The sequence below is a fragment of the Rhopalosiphum maidis genome, chromosome 3 (genome assembly GCF_003676215.2).
Source record: "Rhopalosiphum maidis isolate BTI-1 chromosome 3, ASM367621v3, whole genome shotgun sequence".
Taxonomy (NCBI): Eukaryota; Metazoa; Arthropoda; class Insecta; order Hemiptera; family Aphididae; genus Rhopalosiphum; species Rhopalosiphum maidis.
This window is the reverse complement of record NC_040879.1, coordinates 71,908,561-71,928,574: the sequence shown is the minus strand read 5'-3', so window position 1 is coordinate 71,928,574 and position 20,014 is coordinate 71,908,561. Positions and strand designations below refer to the sequence as shown.

General features: G+C 29.0%; 3 protein-coding genes across 8 annotated transcripts in view; 1 reads left to right on the top strand and 2 right to left on the bottom strand.

Moving 5' to 3' along the window:
- Positions 1-495: 495 nt before the first annotated feature.
- LOC113556318 (zinc finger protein Xfin-like) lies at positions 496-7,091 on the top strand. The gene is made up of 2 exons (XM_026961186.1): positions 496-663; positions 2,995-7,091. Exon 2 carries the CDS (start codon positions 3,052-3,054, stop codon positions 6,637-6,639), a length of 3,588 nt encoding a protein of 1,195 aa, XP_026816987.1. The 5' UTR covers positions 496-663; positions 2,995-3,051; the 3' UTR covers positions 6,640-7,091.
- A 2,887-nt stretch (positions 7,092-9,978) lies between these two features.
- LOC113558711 (tumor protein D52-like) lies at positions 9,979-16,332 on the bottom strand. Of its 6 annotated transcripts, XM_026964220.1 has the most exons (7): positions 15,993-16,332; positions 12,271-12,532; positions 12,059-12,118; positions 11,363-11,431; positions 11,137-11,196; positions 10,391-10,553; positions 9,980-10,322 (listed from the first exon to the last, which is right to left on the bottom strand). In XM_026964220.1, exons 1-7 carry the CDS (start codon positions 16,324-16,326, stop codon positions 10,203-10,205), a joined length of 1,068 nt encoding a protein of 355 aa, XP_026820021.1. In that variant the 5' UTR covers positions 16,327-16,332; the 3' UTR covers positions 9,980-10,202. The 6 variants fall into 6 exon arrangements, with proteins under 6 accessions (XP_026820023.1, XP_026820026.1, XP_026820021.1 ...); XM_026964222.1 differs by lacking the exon at positions 12,059-12,118 and having other exon boundaries at positions 9,979-10,322; XM_026964221.1 differs by lacking the exon at positions 11,137-11,196.
- Positions 16,333-18,511: 2,179 nt separating this feature from the next.
- Positions 18,512-20,014, bottom strand: part of LOC113558293 (neuronal acetylcholine receptor subunit alpha-7-like) — a 32,163-nt gene continuing 30,660 nt past the window's right edge. Inside the window, 1 exon segment of the mRNA XM_026963765.1 lies at positions 18,512-18,539. Coding sequence (XP_026819566.1) covers positions 18,512-18,539 — 28 coding nt within the window.

Sequence of the window (20,014 nt, the reverse complement as noted above, 5' to 3'; positions counted from 1 at the left end):
AATAAATTTAGTAAGTTAATAGTTAAGTAGTTTAATATTTTAAATCTATACTTATAATATATATATATATATTATATTGTATTAGGTATTGTGTTATACAAAAAATATAAATGGCAGCTGATTTGAAGCCTGCCCAACCTAAAAACTGATTGCAACCCTAACAATTTAGCCCAATTTACGCCACTGTTTATGTCCAACATTAATAACTTCCCGGGACCAAATGTTTTAATGATTGACGGCGTGAAACGTTAATCGACTTAATGTTTTGTTGGGGACGAAACAGCCGCTTACCCTAACCATTGTCAATTATTTTAACTGTTTATTCCCGGTCACTTTAAAAATTTGCTTGTATACCAAGTGATACCATACACCGTATTTGTCAATAACCGTTCAATTGTGGCTACTATCAGTTTATCACTAATGATAATAAACTGTTGATAAGGTATAATAATTGTATATAAAAAAAGTTGTATTTGTTTTAATATTTTACAAAAGTACTTATTGATTAATTTTTGACAAAATAATGCTAGTATTTTGTTTTTTTCTTTTTTTTAAACAAAAATAATTATAAAATGCTCAATATTACTTATTTTTGGCCACCAATATTGTCCTCCGTAGTATTGAATTGTTTTCCTACTGAAATCAATCAGCTATCAGATTCAAGTAAATATTTTTAATAATTTCTTATTTTAATTATGATAATATTTCAATTATACACAACGACAATTCTAATCTGTTGTTATATTTAATTTATATTGATTTATATTAAATTGTAATCTCTCTTGTACTTCTGGAATTAAACCTAGAATTAAGTTGAATTAATGAAATTTCTATTACTTGATGTTAAAAAAAAAAACACTTTATTTTCATAAACATACTAATTATTAATTTTAATTGTATATTGATCTAAAATTGGCAATCCAAACTCATGTATTTTTATTTGTTAATGTAGAAAAATAAAACTAGTTACAGATAGATATTTGTTTATTTTTCATTACAAATCTATTTATATTATAGAATTTATTTATTCACTAGATAGTCAATTATACAAATTATTTTTTATTCATCTTTATGATACCATTAAATAGCTTAGTGTTGAAAAAGAATATTTATAAAAGTTAAAAATTGTATAATAGTTAGTTAATTATCATTATGAATTAACATGATTTCACCTTCATCTATGCAAGTATACCTATAATTATATTACATTAACATATTACTCATATAAATTCAATTTTAAATTTTGATACAATTTTTTATGTACCTACACATTTAAATTTATTTTCTGTATTATATTTGTTTTATCGGTTGTTATTTTATATCAAAGATTGTTGAAACGATCAATCAAACCATCTTTTATTATTAATTTTACATTTTTTCTTCTTCACTGATTGTAATATAATATTTATTATTAATTTAGAATAGATACTTAGTAAATATTTTTAGGTAGCTTAGGTTAACATTATTAGTTTTTTTTATAATTACTTTCATTAAATACAATTTATTAATAGTACTTATAAATCCATTACCAAGTTAGTTGAAAATTAAAATACATAGACGTGCCTGGGGTTTCAGGTGATGTGCAATAACAATTTTATCAACACATTTTTTCTTGCTAATGACCCAAAAAAGTATTTTAAGTTTCATATTATTGCTACATGCTCTGATATTCTGTAACAATATAGCAAGATACCAATACTTAGGCAACACATTCCAAAATATGATACCATATTACAAATATGAAATGAGAAGTTCATACCCATTAAAATCAATAATGAATGGGTAATAAATAATAATAATATAATATTTTATTGTTATTGATAGAATTTATTATTGTATATATTTATTTTATGTCAGAAGTTACCTGTGGATAAACTTGGTATGGCCTGCAAACAAAAATGTTATTATTTATATTATTACTTTTGATAGTGATTAGAACTTTCTTAGGATAAAAATGTATATTAAATTTTGATGTTTTAGATTTTGAAATCTTTCTGAATTCCTATAATGGCTCTTCTAAGATATTTATTGGTGAACCCTGGTTCATATTATATGGGTAAAGTAATTTTGAATACCTATATGTATATTATTATTATATAAATATTGTTTTAATAGATAAAGATAAATTTATTGGCAAAAATAAACAATAATTATAAAAATATTGGTAACATCATGATTTGTACAATATTAATAGGAATATTAATAACTAAAAAATAAAATACAAATATAAGATTAATTGGTCCAATTCATCACCAAGACAATACTTCTTTGATGAAATTGGAGGTTCTAAATTCAAATTAAATAAATTAAATATAATTGATAGTTGTTATGCCATTTACATATTGATTACAAAATATATTTATTTTTTTTGTATCTATTAAAAAAATCTAGAAATACAAAATACTTTATAATTTAATGTGTTAAAGATAGCCAAATATTATCTTTTTATAACATACTTAATTTTATATTTGAATTTTTCATCTAGGTTAATTACTATATACAAATTATTGATGTTATGTTTGTATAATATAATGTAACAAGTCAATGAAATAGTATTAATTATCAAGTATAATGTATATATATAAATTGGGATAGCCTATTTGAGTCAATAGGCGAATAAGTCCATTAACCTTGAGTCTAAGAAGTGGCGAGTAACTTAACCTAACCTGAAGACTACTGTATTATTATTACTTATTCTGTGTTATAATTATTATAACATTAAAAGATTAGCCTCATCACTACAGTGTTATCAGGCATTGTACAGTGGCCTAGATTGAGCTTGACTGATCCTTTCAAATGTAACCGTATCGGACAGAGACAGCTGGAGCAAACCCTGATACCCTCATACGCACGTCTATGTTTAAATGCTATTTATGTAGTTACCTAATGTGGTGTTCTATAAGCATAGGTTTTTAAATCCGATGGTAATATAATTTTATCAAACTTGATATATAAATTAAATATCATTATTTTATAATAGTTTTATTATTTTAGGTTTTTGAATAAAGAGGATCAATTCGGTGGTCAAAATCAATACTACTTACAAACAAAATGACAGAACACCTAGCAAAAACATTAGTGGTTGAAAATGAATCTTATCAAAATTCAATTAAGTCTAGACATATTGAAATGGATAAAACTGAAGTAGAAACTAATTTTCCAGTAGAATATATATGTTATAAATGTAATACTGTATTCTATAAACGAATACACATAGAGAAACATTTAAAATTATCTTTTTGTGAGGGGAAATGTTTAGATACTGATAAAGTTCCTATAATCAAAAAATTACCAGGTTTATCAAAAAATGAATCTCATTTTCAATATAAACATCACCAATGTGAACTTTGTTCAAAATCTTTTACAAACAAGACAAAATTAATTCAACATATTCAGACACATAGTGGGGTAAAACCATTTCGTTGTGAAACTTGCTATAGAGGTTTTTCTAATTCTTACAGTTTGAAAAGTCATGAAAAAACTCATACTGGTATAAAACCTTATAGATGTGATATTTGTCAAAAAGCCTTTTCTCATTCACATATTTTAATAAACCATAAAAGAACTCACTCCGGAGAGAAACCATTTAAATGTGAATTTTGTCAAAAATGTTTTGCTACATCTGGAACGTTAGTGGCACATACACGTACACATACTGGTGAACAGCCATATAAATGTGATATATGTCAAAAAATGTTCTCCTTATCAAGCAGTTTAAATGCTCACAAAAGAACACATACAGGTGACAAACCTCACAAATGTATTTTTTGTTCAAAAGCATTTGTAAAGAGTGGTGACTTAGAGCGGCATTTGCGAACTCATACAGGTGTAAAACCGTTTCATTGCGATTTGTGTGATAAATCTTTTACACAGTCGTCTGGCTTGATCATTCATAAAAGAAACCACACTGGCGAAAGACCATTTGCATGCGATACATGCGACCGGTCGTTTACGAATTCAGCTAGTTTAATAGCACATAAGCGAACTCATACAGGAGAAATACCTCATATGCCTCTACATGTCCTAAATGTTCAACAGATTTCTAATACTCAAAACACTATGCAGAAAAATATTTTTTCAGAAATACCTACAACAGTTACAACAGGTTTATGGGACACTAGTGTTCCAACACCATCAGTTGGAGATTTTAGTTACAGTTGGTCAAATTGGTTTCAAAGTGAAACGGATCCTAATAACACTAAAGATCCAATTCAAAGTACCAATGAACTTTCGGTACCATTTATGCAGCCTGTGTTTAATGGGAGAGAAAACATTAGTAGTATGAATACAATAAACAGTGTAAGTATTTCATTGGAGAATAATGTTGTACCCATCAAAAGACCCGAAGGCCGGTGGTTAGATTGTGATGTATGCCATAAGACTTTTCCTTATTCATCCAGACATAAATTGATTGAACACCAACGGACACATACCCGTGAAAAACCATTTAAATGCTATATATGTCAAAAATCATTTTCTTTATCTAGTACCTTGATCGTGCACAAAAGAATGCATACGGGAGAAAGGCCATTCAAATGTGATTTATGCCCAAAAGCATTTGCCCAAAAATCAAAGCTAAATATACATAAAAGAATTCACACTGGTGTAAAACCATTTCATTGTAATTTATGTCAAAAAACATTTGCCCATTCTTCAAATTTGTCAGACCATAAGAAAACCCACACCCAAGAAAGACCATATAAATGCGATATTTGCCACAAGTTATTCACGTTGGCTAACAGCTTACGGAAACATAAAATATTACACTCCGGTTACAAACCATATGTATGTGAAGTCTGTCAAAAAGCATTTGCCAAAAAAGCTAGTTTAGATCGCCATAAGGGTACACATGATGGTGTACCGCAATGGACAAAACCATTTACAAACAGCCTTAAAGAAAAGCGAATGAATAACATTGATAAGCCTTTTAAATGTCATATTTGTTTTAAGTCGTTTGCCAGTGTAAATGGAATGACTAGACATACAGCCAAACATAATGGACAAGATCAATTTCGATGTGAAATTTGTAACAAGACTTTCACGGGTTTGTCAGTACTAGCCAGACACAAACGAATACACACAGGTGAAAAACCATTTCAGTGTGACTATTGTCCTAAGGCTTTCGCTTATTCATCGATACTAGTATCTCACCGACGCACTCATACTGGAGAAAAACCTTACCAGTGTGATCTTTGTCCCAAAGCGTATACTCAATCCTCTAGTTTAATAGTTCATAAGCGAACACATTGGAACAATCATCAGCCAATTAACTCAATCGACCATCCAACGTCTGAACCACTTGCTCAACCAGGGACAACAAATCAATACGAATTACCAAATACATCAGAGGCCGATGACTACACTGACAATTGGTCGGGCTGGTATCCTAGCGAGCCTGATATATCTCTTGTCACAAATGAACTAGCCACTGAAGAGCCGTCTATACAAAACACAGTAACTCACTTTCCCACTCAAACTGTACCCAACAACCAAAATGAGAAAATAGACATAAACATGTTGCCGCAAAAATTCAAGTGCGCCAAGTGCAAAGAAGCTTATGACGAGAGCTTTATGTTATTGAAACACATTAGAGAAGTGCACAGGTCTAGCACAGTCAAAGTGAAAAAGACGTTCGCGTTTAAAAGCAACGACGTGGTCAAGCAGAAAAAGAAACGTGGCGAACGTCAACGATTGGAGTGCGATATTTGCCAACGACCGTTCAACGACTCGTACAAACTGAAAGTGCACCGGAGAACACACACTCGGGAGAAGCCGTTTAAATGTGACACGTGTGACAAGTCATTCATCGACTCGTGCAACCTCAAGGAACACCAGAAGGTGCACACCGGCGAGAAGCTGTTCGAGTGCGACATTTGTCAGAAGACGTTTTTGCAGCTGGGCACGTTGACAACGCACCGACGCACGCACACTGGCGAAAAGCCATACACCTGTGACGTGTGCCACATGACTTTCGCGTTGCTCAGTAGTATGAAGACGCACAAGCGGCGGGCACACACCGGCGAGAAGCCACATAAGTGTGATTTCTGCCAAAAGGCGTTCGTCAAGCGCAACGACATGGTCCGTCACCGGAGGACACACACGGGCGAACGGCCGTTCGTATGCGACATTTGCTGTCAATCGTTCACTCAATCGTACGTGCTGGTGCTACACAAAAGAAACCATCATTCGGGCGACGGGGCTGCGGTGAACAAGCGCCCGGCCGCGCCACCCCGAGACAAACCGTTCAAGTGCGGCGCCTGCCACAAATCGTTCGCCAGCCAGTCGACGTTGAACACGCACAACCGAACGCACACGGGCGAGAAACCATACCATTGCGACGAGTGCAGCAAATCGTTCACGCAATCGTCGGGCCTCGTGGCCCATAAGGCCGCACACCACGCGGCGGACAAGTCGTTCGGACACGCGTACGCGCCCGGCACCAGCAGTAGCGGACCTCAGTACGCCGCGGCTCCGGACGTCCACCTCCACAGGATACCTCAGTACGCAGGCGACAGGCCGTGCGAGTGTGCCGTGTGCCAATCGTCGTTTGGCCAGCCCGTTACCGTCATGAACGAGCACTTCAACCAACCCGTTGTCGCCCCTGTTATGTCTGTAGACAGCAACTTGTATTACGGTTAGGATCCATTTCACGCGGGTATATGGCCCGATCCGGCGGGATTACTTGGGGTGATACATATTAGCTACAGATTTCGGTCGACACTTTTGAAATTAAAATATGTTAACCAAGTACGTGTGAAATAAGTCTTGCCGTTATGGCTGGAGGGGGGGGGGCGAATATTGAAGTATAAAATGTCGTAGGTAAATATCTATAGTCACAAGGCGCAGTAGCCGTTCTTGTGTGTGTGGTATCTTTGTAAAACAGATGAGTTTTTCAATACTTATTACATTTTTATCTATTTTCATAACTAACATCAGATTATATTTAAAATTAGAATAAGTTATTTTTGAAAAATAATACGATGATAAAGAGACCGTTTTAGAACCGAAGACTGTATTTTAAAGAATTAATGTAATTTTCTCTCATGTATATTGTTCACAAATCTTATTTATTTTATAATATAAATATATACCTTTTTATACATATTATGTTATCATAATATACTGATATATCCAGTTATAGCCCATGATATAATATATATGTACCTTTATATTTTATATACCTTCATTGTACACTATACTCATTATACTCATTATTTTACTCGTATACCTATTTAAAATGTTTTTTACAAATAAATTTAATAAATATATATTATATTTATATATTACTTACATGTTTTCAATTTGTTCTACTTTATTTTTGATTTGTAGATTATTTTCTTAATAAATACACAATCAACATAAGCAACTATTGTCATTTGTCTCTATTTTACAAACGTACAACGTTGGCAGCTAATTCGCGTTCAGCCCGTTCAGGAGAACCAAGTTTGTGTTATAGCTTTAATATTGAAGCGAATTAGCTTCTTATCAAACTTATCAAACTTGATCTCTGTTTATATGCTGGATTTTTAAAATATATTATAGTCTTTAAACTCATTATAATTCATTAGTGAACATTTTACGATTTAAAACGCTTATACCTCGCTGAAAAATTAAAATATTGTTAATTTCTAACGATTAACAACTTTTGTCATTGTTTATATTAGTAGGGCATAGGATTTGAAGTATTTGCATACTTGTTTTGCGGTCATAAAAATAGCAGAGTACGAAACAAATAGGTATATGTTTCATGCTTTCATAAAGCTAGTTTTGAAATTTGATTTTGTATATAAATGCATATTGAGTGCTTTTTGTTTTTAAGGCCCAAACATTACCATATTTTACATTATACAATAATAAATAAACATTTATTTTTATTTAAAATTAAAATAAAATGTTAATGACTATAACCGTTGATTATAATTAATTAAATCTGAGCAGCTTGAGCTGCGATTTTCCTGCATCAAATTTTTCTCTCAGTCCGCCCCTATAATGATATTTCGAGTCTGTTTACTTGATAAGGTATTAAACATTTAAACTTGAAAAATATTAGTCAATAGTTATGTTTTACAAGTTTTCAACACTTGTATTTACATAGTCATCGAACGTTCATTTACTGTATTTAGTGTATTTTACTATATTTTTATCTCGCATAGTCGCATTTACATTATACCATATCTCAATACCTGTACATGTATCGACGTAAATAATATGTAGTTACCACTAGCTAGCGTTAGTGGTGAATCAAATAATTCAAATATAATATCAATAGAAAATTAATTTTGGATGGAATCTATTTAAAATAAACAACTTCCCAAAACGAATAGTGAAAATATTATAACTACAAGGCTATATCCGTTCTCTGCAATGACAAAAAATAAACGAATATATTACATATATTTTTTATATTGGTTGGGAGTTGAATCCCAAAAACTACCTGCGTGGCTGCGTACATATATAGAGATTATATTTTTATATTTTGAATATCGAAAACTTAACTACAGTTGAGTAGTGAGTACGTTCGACGTCCCAATAAATTGACAAATTTCATATTTCAATAGCCTATTATCAAAAGGTTATTATACAAGTATACATCGTTGGTTGTTATTTAAAATATAATTATACTCTGTTTTAATTAGATATTGATGATACTCTTTAAGTCTGAACTATATTTTTAAGAACAACATTTAATAATGTATGTTTTCACCTGCAGCATTATTTATAATTTATAAATAATCTTACCAGAAACAAGACATCTGAAACTACTTTTGAAAAGTTAATATTTTTATTAGGAAACAAATTAAATTAATTATTTACCCCGACCAATGATCGGCCAGACAATTATTAGATAAGTAGGTAATTAAATATAATAAATTAATAATATACCATGATTATTATTTTTGTTAATTTATGGATTATTATTTATTATTATAAAGATATTGATTGTAGTTGATAGTTTAAAACTGACTACTACTTTTTAGATATAAATGTATATATATATATATAAAATAATAATTAATTGTGTCACAGAATAAAGTCTGTAATTGTAATTTGTAATTACTTATAAGGGGATTTGAAGCGGTGATTTTCTGTATTTATCTAACACACACGTAACATAGGATTATAGACGTGTTCTATTTCCAACGTACCAATAGATATAATGAAGCAAAAAAATGTCTAAACACAAATTTGAATTTGTCGTTAAGTCTACTTGATATCGACTTTCCCACATTTTTGATTTTATTTCTCCAAAATCTTAAAAATATTTATTGATTGGTTATATGTTATATCAATTGGCACGTTGAAAATATAACACGTCTATAATCCTATGTTGCGTTAGACAAAGACAAAATATCATATTTCCTCAAGATATTAACTAAAGATTGTTATTTGTATTGGTTATTAAAATATAAACTTATATATTATAATAAGTTATGAACCTGAGACCTAATTTATTTTAATGTAGCGAGATATTGATTTTCATCGATTAACTTGCTCATCCCTGACTATAAGTCTATATTAGAGTATTAGACCCCAAATATTTGAAAAACACTAATTAAAAATATTTTTATGTTTAAAGTAGAAAAATATTTAAAGTTTAAACTATTAGAATTAATGTTGATATTAAGCACTTGCCTGAACCAACATTAGTATTTGGTATATAAAATACTTATTATTATTATCTTTTTTTAACTTACCTGAGATTTTATTATCATTTTCCGAGTTAGTAGCTGTTAACTATTAAATAGATTAATGCTCTTTTGTATACATAATAATTAATATAGTTTAATTTGTATAAATACTTAACTAAAAAAATATCTAATTTAATTACAATAATTGGAATATTTTTAAAATAAGTGTATGGTGTACAATATCGTTGTATAGGCACAAATATAATTAATATTTCAGAATTAAAGCGCTCATAAGTTTATTTTTACAAAAAAAAATATATATATATATTATATTTATATAAATAAGATTAATAACTATTAAAAATCACAAATCAAAGATTAACATTATGGAAAAAAATGTTTTATATGATAATAAAAAACATTTCATTCAACACTAAATTCAGGAGAAAAATATTTGTGAGAAATTGAATTTTTAGTGCCTAATTTAAGGTAAATTCTGTACTTAAGTGACCAAGATTGCACGATTATGATAAATGTCGAAGTACAAGAGAGATGATTTATGCTAGCAAAAACTTATTTTGTTGCTGCTTCACGTTCTTCTCGTGAACGTTTTTCTTCATTTGCCAAACGAGTTTCTTCCTCCAATATTTCATCAAAGTTCTGCATAGAGTTGGATCTAGATGCCACTTTTGTCTATAAAATAAATACAATAATTTAATACATTTCAGTTTATATTACTTTATATTGTTTTTAATTATTACCTTAACATTTTCCAAAGCTGAACCCACTTTTTCCTCAAAAGAACGGAATGATTCAGAATTCTTAATTTGCCCAAGTTTGGTTGTAAGACCACTACCGAATCCTCCGAATATTGTTGTAGCTTTCTCAGCAGTTGTTTTTACAACAGATTCGGTTTTTTGATAACTAATAATAATACAATAATTTTAAAATATTATTAAGGACTATAGACACACCACACACATTTTAAAAACTACATACCACATTATTAGTAACTATTAATTACTGGAAATAGCTTGTAATAAGTCATTAAAGTTAGCATATTAAATGAAGTCTTGATGGTTAAAAAAGAACATTCATAGCATTAGATAAGAAGTCTGACACACACAATCATGTTTGGAAATTTAGAACCAATTATACAAATAAATAAATCTAAATAAAAAAAAAATTTGGAACATTCAAATAGAAATATTAGTTTTTGGTGACAATTCCACACACTGAAATAATAAATTTAAAACAATCTGATTTTATTTTAAAAGACTTGAACAAATAATCATAAAATATAGACATATCTTTAATTTTATGACTTTTAAATTTAAAGCTTAATATTTTAAATATCACATAAATACAATTCATTTAATGTATTTATAAAAAAAAAAATATAAAACATAATGATTTAGAAACTTAATACAAAATACAAAACCCAAACAAATAATATTCTAAGTCATATTGTGTGTTCATGCATTACAAATAAAAGGCTAAGACTTACATAGGCGTTTCGACGACTGCTGTTCCAAACTGCTTAACCTTGCCTTCTACATTTTGGTAACTAAGTGTTTTTATAAAAATAGAAATAACTAATTAGAAGATAAAGCAAAAGTGCAAATAAGAAACATTTACAAGCAACTCAATAATAAACTGAAACAAAGCATAACATATTTTCTTCCATAGAACTCAAGAGTACATGCATGAATGTACACGTAGATTTTATATACCAGTGTTTTAGAACCATGTTCCTGGTTGGGGTGCGCATGTCGCCCGAGTCTGGTAAAGAAAAGTTGAATCTAGTAAAGAAAATACAATAATATTGTCATTGCTAAATCATGTATTATTACAATATACAAATTTAGTTTAATGTTGCTAACTAAAATTAATTAGTGCGATTTAAAGGTTTGGTTATATTATTTTTAAATATAAATCTAAAAGACATAGTTATATGACTACATATTTAAAATAATAATATATATATATATATAAATATACATATATTATTTTTAAGTAAGAATGTCATTACCAGAAACTATTGAAATATGATTCCAATAGTTACAAATTATTTATTAAATTTAAAATAATATGAAATGTCTAAACAATTTTAAAAATATACAAATATTGACTGATTAAAAAAATGTAATACAGATTATTCATTATAATTTACAATATAGTTTTTATCAAAAAGTAAATGTAAGAATAACATTAAATACCTAACTAGTTCTGTGGTTCTATGATGTAAATGGACTAAAAATTTACTAACACTTTATCTTAACAGTTAAATTATATTGATAATCAAATTTTAATCGCACTAATTTAGAAGCTGTGTTGAAGATGACTTTCACTTTGGCAGTAAATAAAACACTGATACATAAAATAAACGTTAGGAAATTGAAATGCTTGTCTTTGTACAGAAGACTTACATTGGTGCGTCAACAACAGCTTTTCCAATTTGGGTAAATTTGTCTTCTACATTTTGATAACTATATAAAAATATAAAATAATAATAAAGAAAAATAAATATTTATAACAATAGAAAGATGAATAAAAATCATAATAATAATAAACTAAAAGCTAGCAAAATAAAAAAAAAACTTCACCACACGTGATAGAAAATATTCATCACTAAACTTACACATTTGACTCTTTAACGTTCCGTAAGCTCTGTGATACATCTTCACTAATCTCTTGCCAAACAGTATAACCAAGTTTACGTCGAAGCTCTTGAGATGCTTTTACCTTTGAACCCAACACTTCACGTAATGTCTTGATTTCTTCTTCCACCTTATTCAGCTCTTGTTGCCATTCTTCTTTCTGCTTTTCCTGTTCTTCAAGGCTAAGACCTTGCAATTCATTAATTCCGGAATCTGGCGACATAATTACGGGTGGTTCTTCACCTAAAAGATAAAAAAAAAAATTTAAACAACATTATCATACAAACATTGTCTGACCACAAACTGGCCAAATAATTAGTGAAAAATAATTGGTTATAAAGTACAACAAACACATTATATTATTAATAATATTAATTAAATTATAATTTATAGTGAATGAGAATAATACAAAACATATCAAAATCTAAGTAGGTACCTAATATTTGATTGTATATAATGTATAAACATATCACTTTAATTTTTAAATGACCCTAAGTAAATGATATTTACACGTTTCAGCATCAAACGATCAAGTACTTAAATATTGATAATTCAGATAACTGATGTCTATGTAGTTACATGCAATAACTATAATTAACCATAATTAATTTTAACCATATAATATACATGATAGTACGATACACGACATTACACCAAACGTGTATATTTAGTTATACATTGATATTATTTTTGTTTAGTTTTTAAGCTACTAAAAAGTACAAATCTACGAATGTCGAATAACAAACATCAATACGATGAAGAACCTTTATGAAACTTACAACGGGTCTGAAACTTAGGCGTACAACTAAATGCATGCATGCATGAAGATGCACTTTAGATGTATCTGAATAAAACAAATAATCAGTCCACAATTATAGGCGTATACATAGCTGTTACCAAAATGCATATATTATGATTATTACTATTGCTTATTGGTTAGGTTACCAAACACGTAATTGTTTACAACAGTTTAAATGATTTCTAAACACGACATTGCACAAAAAATGTATAAACTGATAAAAAATTAGTACTCGTGAATATAAATCAAAACAATAATGGACTGTAGACATAACGGCAATTAAATAACTGCTATATCCGAGTATGTTATTTGTTGTACGAGTGTCAAATTTTCGATTTGTCTGAGTTATTTGAATAATGCATCGCAATTCATAATGTTAAAGGTAATAGATAAAAAGTCGCTATTTTTTAACGGACACTAGTTTGTAATATTGTCACATACAGTAATAGTTATCTACATGTCATTACTGCAGCTAGCGAAATGTATTGATCTAATAAAAATTATATAATACAAAGATAAAGAAAAAAGAAACACGAATATGTCTATTGAAGATATTGTTGTCGGTGTTGGGAAATCGAGTACATTAAATATATAAAATACATATTCATACTTAATATCTACATATTCTGCATTCTACAGACTTTTCAATAGTTCGAATTAATTCAAAAAATTAAATTTGTTTAAAAAATACATGTAACGATTATTATAAGTACGCGTATAAAAATTAAAAGCCGATGCTACTTTCAAACAAACACAATATATGGAAAGGGTGTAACACATGTTTTTGGGAAGCTCAATATATGATTATATAAAATCAGTTTTCTTTTCCACTACGTAAATAATCTAAAAATTAGTTTTGAATTAACTTAAATTTGCAAATTTTGCCTAAGTGGCCGAACGCATAGATAAATTATAAACACGCCTATAGTTAAATTTATTATATAATATTCATACCTATTATCATTTTTTGTTAATATTCTCCGATTCTAGGATAATATTAATTAATTTTTATGTGATTATATGAATATGAAGTACGTGAGGATACGAACATAAACTTGAATAAAAAAAATTTCAAAAATAACAACAAATTATTCAATTTAAGTAGGAGTTAATGATCGACGTGTTATAATTTTAGAAATAATAATTACCGAGATAATCATTAGATTTATATTATGTAATATGTAAATAACTAACAAGTATGTAACTGAATAAGTAAACAAGGAGTAAACCGTGTAAGTTAGTAATGTAAGATCGTCATAATTCGATAAAAAAATACATTACAATATCACAATGTAAGATAAAAAACGCTAACAATTGTTTTTGAAAGTTTAAATCCACATTAAAAAATGTGAACTAACAATGTGACTAATACTATAGATTAGAATATTAGATTCAATATAAATTATTATTATAATTGTAACATTAAATAGAAATATTATTTTTATTTTATAATGCATGGACGGAATGTTTATAAATTTAAAAACATATATTATATCAATAACATTATATACAGTAGATATAAGATATGTAAGTAAGTCATAACACGCATATTGCAATATAGAAATTGAATGCCTCAGATTTAAGCATATAACAATAATACATAATATTTTTAACCAGCAGGTTTATCAACTTCTGTGACTTAAATATTAAATAAGTTTGCATAATAGAATATTTAATAAAAATATACAACTACGTTGGAACAATAATAAAAAAGAATACATTTTATGATTACAAGATTTAACTTAATATATTAAATTATTTTTACGATCAATAACCACAATAAATTATAGTAATTTCAGACTTTAAGTACCTATATAAACTATTAAATCAGTGTCAATTTTACAATAATATGAAATATGTATAAAATACTGTCCGAAGTCTATAAAGAAAACCTTAAAGCATGATTGATTTTGATTATTTTCAATTATAATTATTATTTATTACATTATTACTAAACAGTAATTAATATAGAAATGAACGTCTTCGTTATATATTTAGTAAATTATTCGACGATACTCTTTCCAATCGTAAAAAATAGTTGATACCGAAATCCGAACTACGGATATAATGTTTAATAATCTATTATTTAACCCCACATCTAGTTATCAAAATTCAAATACACTCAATTTATAGGCGTGATTAGAACAGTTTCGCCGATATGGACAAATTATTTTTTGGGAAGCTCAATATATGATTATATGAAATCAGTTTTCTTTTCCACTACGTAAATAATCTAAAAATTAGTTTTGAATTAACTTAAATTTGCAAATTTGGCCTAAGTGGCCGAACGCGTAGGTAAATTATAAACACACCTAAATACTCATACGTATTATCAATTTTCGTTAATATTTACGATTCTAGCATAATATTAACCAATGTTTGTTGTGATTATATGAATCCGAAGTACTTGAGTCGTATTACATGTAACTAACGTCCACTATTCACTCACTACTCATCTACCTGCTTGTTTAAACCATCAATTTCGCAAAGAGAGCTGCGTAGTAATACGCGCGGGGATAAATTGTTACATACCTAATATTTTATAAAATTCAAAATTTTCAAATCGATTTAATTGAATGAAAAACGTCCAAGACCTTCAATATCCCGACACCCACCAATAACGGTTCTCCACGGCTATACTATAATAAACGCAGTTTCGTCCGTTGTACACGCGATATTGTTGATAATCAAGACTTACTTATAAATTATACGTGTAATTTAACAACAAAAAAGACTCATAATATAATATTATAATAATGAATAGCAACGACATAATAATTATTAACGATTATTCGTTCGCACGCGCGGAAAAATGGAACGCGAGTACGTGACGGGGCCATCGAACGGAGAAACGACCGTCTTATAATAATAATAATAATAATATGTGCAACACCGGTCGCAGACCTTTTTTCTTCACGATCCTCGCCAGCTTCTGGTAGCTCTTGTGCTCTCTGATCTTGTCCAAGAACTTGACCTTGCCGGCGGCCGCGGACGACGACCGCGAATCGGTGGCCGGCGGCCGTATCACCAGCGGAGAAACGTCGTCCTCTTCGCCGACCCCGTCGTCGTCGTCGTCCGGGTCGGAGACGGTGTCCTCGTCCACGATGACGAACGTGCTGCCCAGCGTCGCGTCGTCCGCGTCGAAACTAGGCGTCTCCGTGGCCATGTAAGCGGTCTCTTCGTCGTCGTACTCCAGCGACGGCAGGTCGACGTCGTGCACGATAGCGTCGCGGGCCATCCCGTGGACGGACAGTGGAACCGTGTCCCGTGGCTCGGTGGGTGGCGGGATTACGTCCGACAGCGGTGGAGACGGTGAACGGTGTCGCGCATTTTCCGAACGCGAAATGGAACAGTGAGCGCCACGACGGCCGTCGGATCGCGCGCTCAGAAATAAGTAGTCCGGTCGGGCGAAACGGTGACGGCGAAGGGAGACCGCGGATAACGCGAAGACACGAACGGTTAGGTGTAGGCACGTCACCGGCGGTGCACTGTAGGCCGTATCGCGGAGAAGACCGGTTCGGCGGCAGTCTTCTCCGCGCAGCGTTGTTCACATTTTTGTTATTCATTTCCTCTCTTTCTCACTCCATATCACTGTAACTCCCATTCACTCACGGTGTCTCATGATCGCTAGCTCACTATCATCCCCTCTCAATCAAACGCGTTATTTTTTTACAGCGCGATGAAAAAAATAACAACGACATTATTGCCAACTGAAATTTATAAAATACCGTACGTCCGCGACGTATACTGTGCGGATACGTGAACAAATTTTCCATTAGGAATTGGGATTTGTGTGGGTTTATAATTTTTGCTGTGCGCATATGTTTCTTGTTGGTCTCTCGTAAATGCGTATCATAGGTAGGGACCGTGAAACCTACATAAAATTATGTGTACCGATGTTTGACGACACTAAAAATTTAAACTACTAAATGTTTCCAAATCGAATAATATTAATAATTTTATTGGCTATTACATACAGTATTTAGTCTAATGTGTTCAATACGGTTGAACCCAAAAATGTGATAGTATATTATAACTGTTTTATTGTTTACACTAAAACGCGCTGCAATGGCTAAATAATGAATAACGTAAATTTTTTTTCTAAATTATATTTACCTGTACGTAACCAAAACAAAATTTATGGTTGGCGAAATAATTTGTACATTTTGTTGACAATTTGATAGTTTAGATAACCATATAGGTACTCGCACAATATTATCAAAGTACAAACTACAAATGAAGAATACCAATTTATAGCCAAGAACCATAGAAAATAGTATACATTTTTAAATATAAAATTTGTGCAAAACGAATTTAGCTGTTCTAATTGTCATTTTAAGATACCGGTAATTTTCAATCGTAAAAACACGCCCAAGGAAGAAAAACAATGAAACTGCATTAAAAAATGATTTTAGAGTAGAAAATCTAATATTACATTTATAGAGATCAATATTTAGAAGGGAACCTTTCAGTATTTTTTGTAACACTTTTTAATACTTAAAGAATGTAAAAAATAAAATTTTAATACCTCTTATATCAAGCTGAAGAGAATGTTCGAGAGAAATAATAATTGAGTAATATGGTCTATGACTATGTAGTGAATAATAAATCTAATTAATATCTATGAAATCAAATTTATGAACAATAATTATTATATACCATAGCTTCTCTATCACAATAAGTATAAGTCTTACATATTTTTTTAAATAACTTAAGTTATACGTTTTATTATATTTTTTTAAATTATATGTTATTATAATATATTAATAGATATATTGAATATAAATAAAAAATTAATTATAAATTCCTATAACTATAAACGATAATAAAATCTATAATCTTATCAATAATCGTGATCCCTATAGAAGTTATAACTAAAAAAATATAGTTCAAGCAATTGAAATTTATCACTACAAACATCACACCATTACACCAGATAAAATATGACTATATGTCTATATAAATTTATTTATAATTAACATATTTTTTTTAGTTTATTACCAGTAAATAATATTGAATAATTATGTAGCTATAATTAAACACAAACATACCGTAATTAAAGTTAAAAAATTGCAATTAAATATCTAATTAAGATTGTTCAATATAAATCAGCTTAATTTTTAGATATATTAAAAATAATATCATATTATATCAAATCGCTACTCAAAATGTAACAATTTAATTTATACAAAACTGAAATCAATATGATATACTGTGAGAATTTCTACAATAATATAAGAACATTAATCGTTATACCTATCGGCATATTAATGTAACTAATAAGTAGTTAAATTTTCCAAACCATTAAAAAGTAAATATCTAATTAAAGCATAATAAACTTCCACGAGAAAGTAGGTATTACACACAAGTAGTTATTTCCTAACTACGAAAATATGTAAACATTTACAAAAATACTTAAAGTGTTAGCGTTTTTTAGGTAGGTTGTGAAGCCTGAAGACAAAAAATTTACAATAAATAAAGTATCCAAATCCTCAAAATCGATTGTGTAATTCGGAAGAAGTTACTAAATTATGTAAATATGTTGATACTAATAAAATATTTTAATTATAAGTGTTACTGTAAACATTTTTTTTTTTTTTTTTTTATAATGAACTTGCTAAAAATAGAGAACGTAATGAATAAAAGAAAATTAAACTTATTTTAAATCATTGAAAAGTATGCACTTGATTGTGTATTATTATTTGATTTTAATTTTTTTTCTGTTATAAATCAAGTTAAAAGTATTAATTTTACGCGTTCCGATTTTCAATGAAAATAGAATCAATAACATTATATCACCCGTACAGATTGGCGGAAAATTAAAAGTTAAAACTATAATAAATTTGTGACTTTGAATCTCGAGTGTTTAATTGTTCGAATGAGTGGTAATCAAATATTAACTTTTTTTTCCATTTTATTATTAAAAAGCAATTAAAAAATAAATTGAGGTGAACAACACCAGACATCACTTATCCAAACCTCCTCTATAGTATATAGATTTTCACTTAAAATATTAACCTGTCAGCATTTTTGATATGTTTAATCATAGTAAAAATAGTTCATTCATAAGATTAACATGCATTAACAATAAATCATGAATCACTCATAATTTTTTTTTTTTTTTTTAAGTATTTCATTTTATAATAATTTATATTTTATCAAATACTAAGTTAGATGCTACTAGAACTATACCTTATATTAAGTGAAGAAAATATCTTTAAATTCCTCAGTTCATAATAAAAATTTCTTTTTATACTACTCCAGTACTCCATAGGTTAAATTAGTTAAAACAATTATAAGTTATAATAAATTAATTTATAATTAAAATAAGTTACTAATAATAAGTATAAAACAAGTATTACCTTACCATATGTTTATAGTTAAAATAATTAAAACACATATATAAATATTAGAGACTTATCGGTTATCATAATTGTTTTTCTACATAACAAGGATATGTGTATTTATGGTAATAATTAAATAAATAAATTTATAATGAAGTTAATAACATTATGGCTAAGTATAACTTTTCAATAAATTATTTTATATATTCCCTGATTAGTTGAATAATACTTTGACTTTTTTTACTATTACTTGTAAAGTTTTCCAGATTTCTTGTTGTCAGAACTTAATAATTATAAGGACAGTACTTTCACTAAGATTGCAATAAATAATTTCAATATCTTATAGCTAAATAATTAAAAATATTGTATAATTATATGGGTATTAATGTATTATTATTATTTATTTATTCAAATAGTTTTAATTTAAGTTGAAAACAGTACTTATATCTATGATTTTTATAAAATAAAGTAAATTATCTAAGCCTTAATAGGTGAAATACAATTCATAATTGTGTTATACTCAACTAATATAAATAAATTGAAGAAAATTACAAGTATCTAGCGCTAACCAATTAATGTATT

Excerpts from the sequence above, each read along its gene's own strand:
- LOC113556318 (XM_026961186.1), top strand. The coding sequence starts at position 3,052 with ATGACAGAACACCTAGCAAAAACATTAGTGGTTGAAAATGAATCTTAT.
- LOC113558711 (XM_026964220.1), bottom strand. The coding sequence starts at position 16,326 with ATGGCCCGCGACGCTATCGTGCACGACGTCGACCTGCCGTCGCTGGAG. Across the intron at positions 12,119-12,270 it reads AACGTTAAAGAGTCAAATGT|TTATCAAAATGTAGAAGACA; the intron begins GTAAGTTTAGTG and ends ATTTTTATATAG. Across the intron at positions 11,197-11,362 it reads AACATGGTTCTAAAACACTG|TTACCAAAATGTAGAAGGCA; the intron begins GTATATAAAATC and ends AAAAACACTTAG.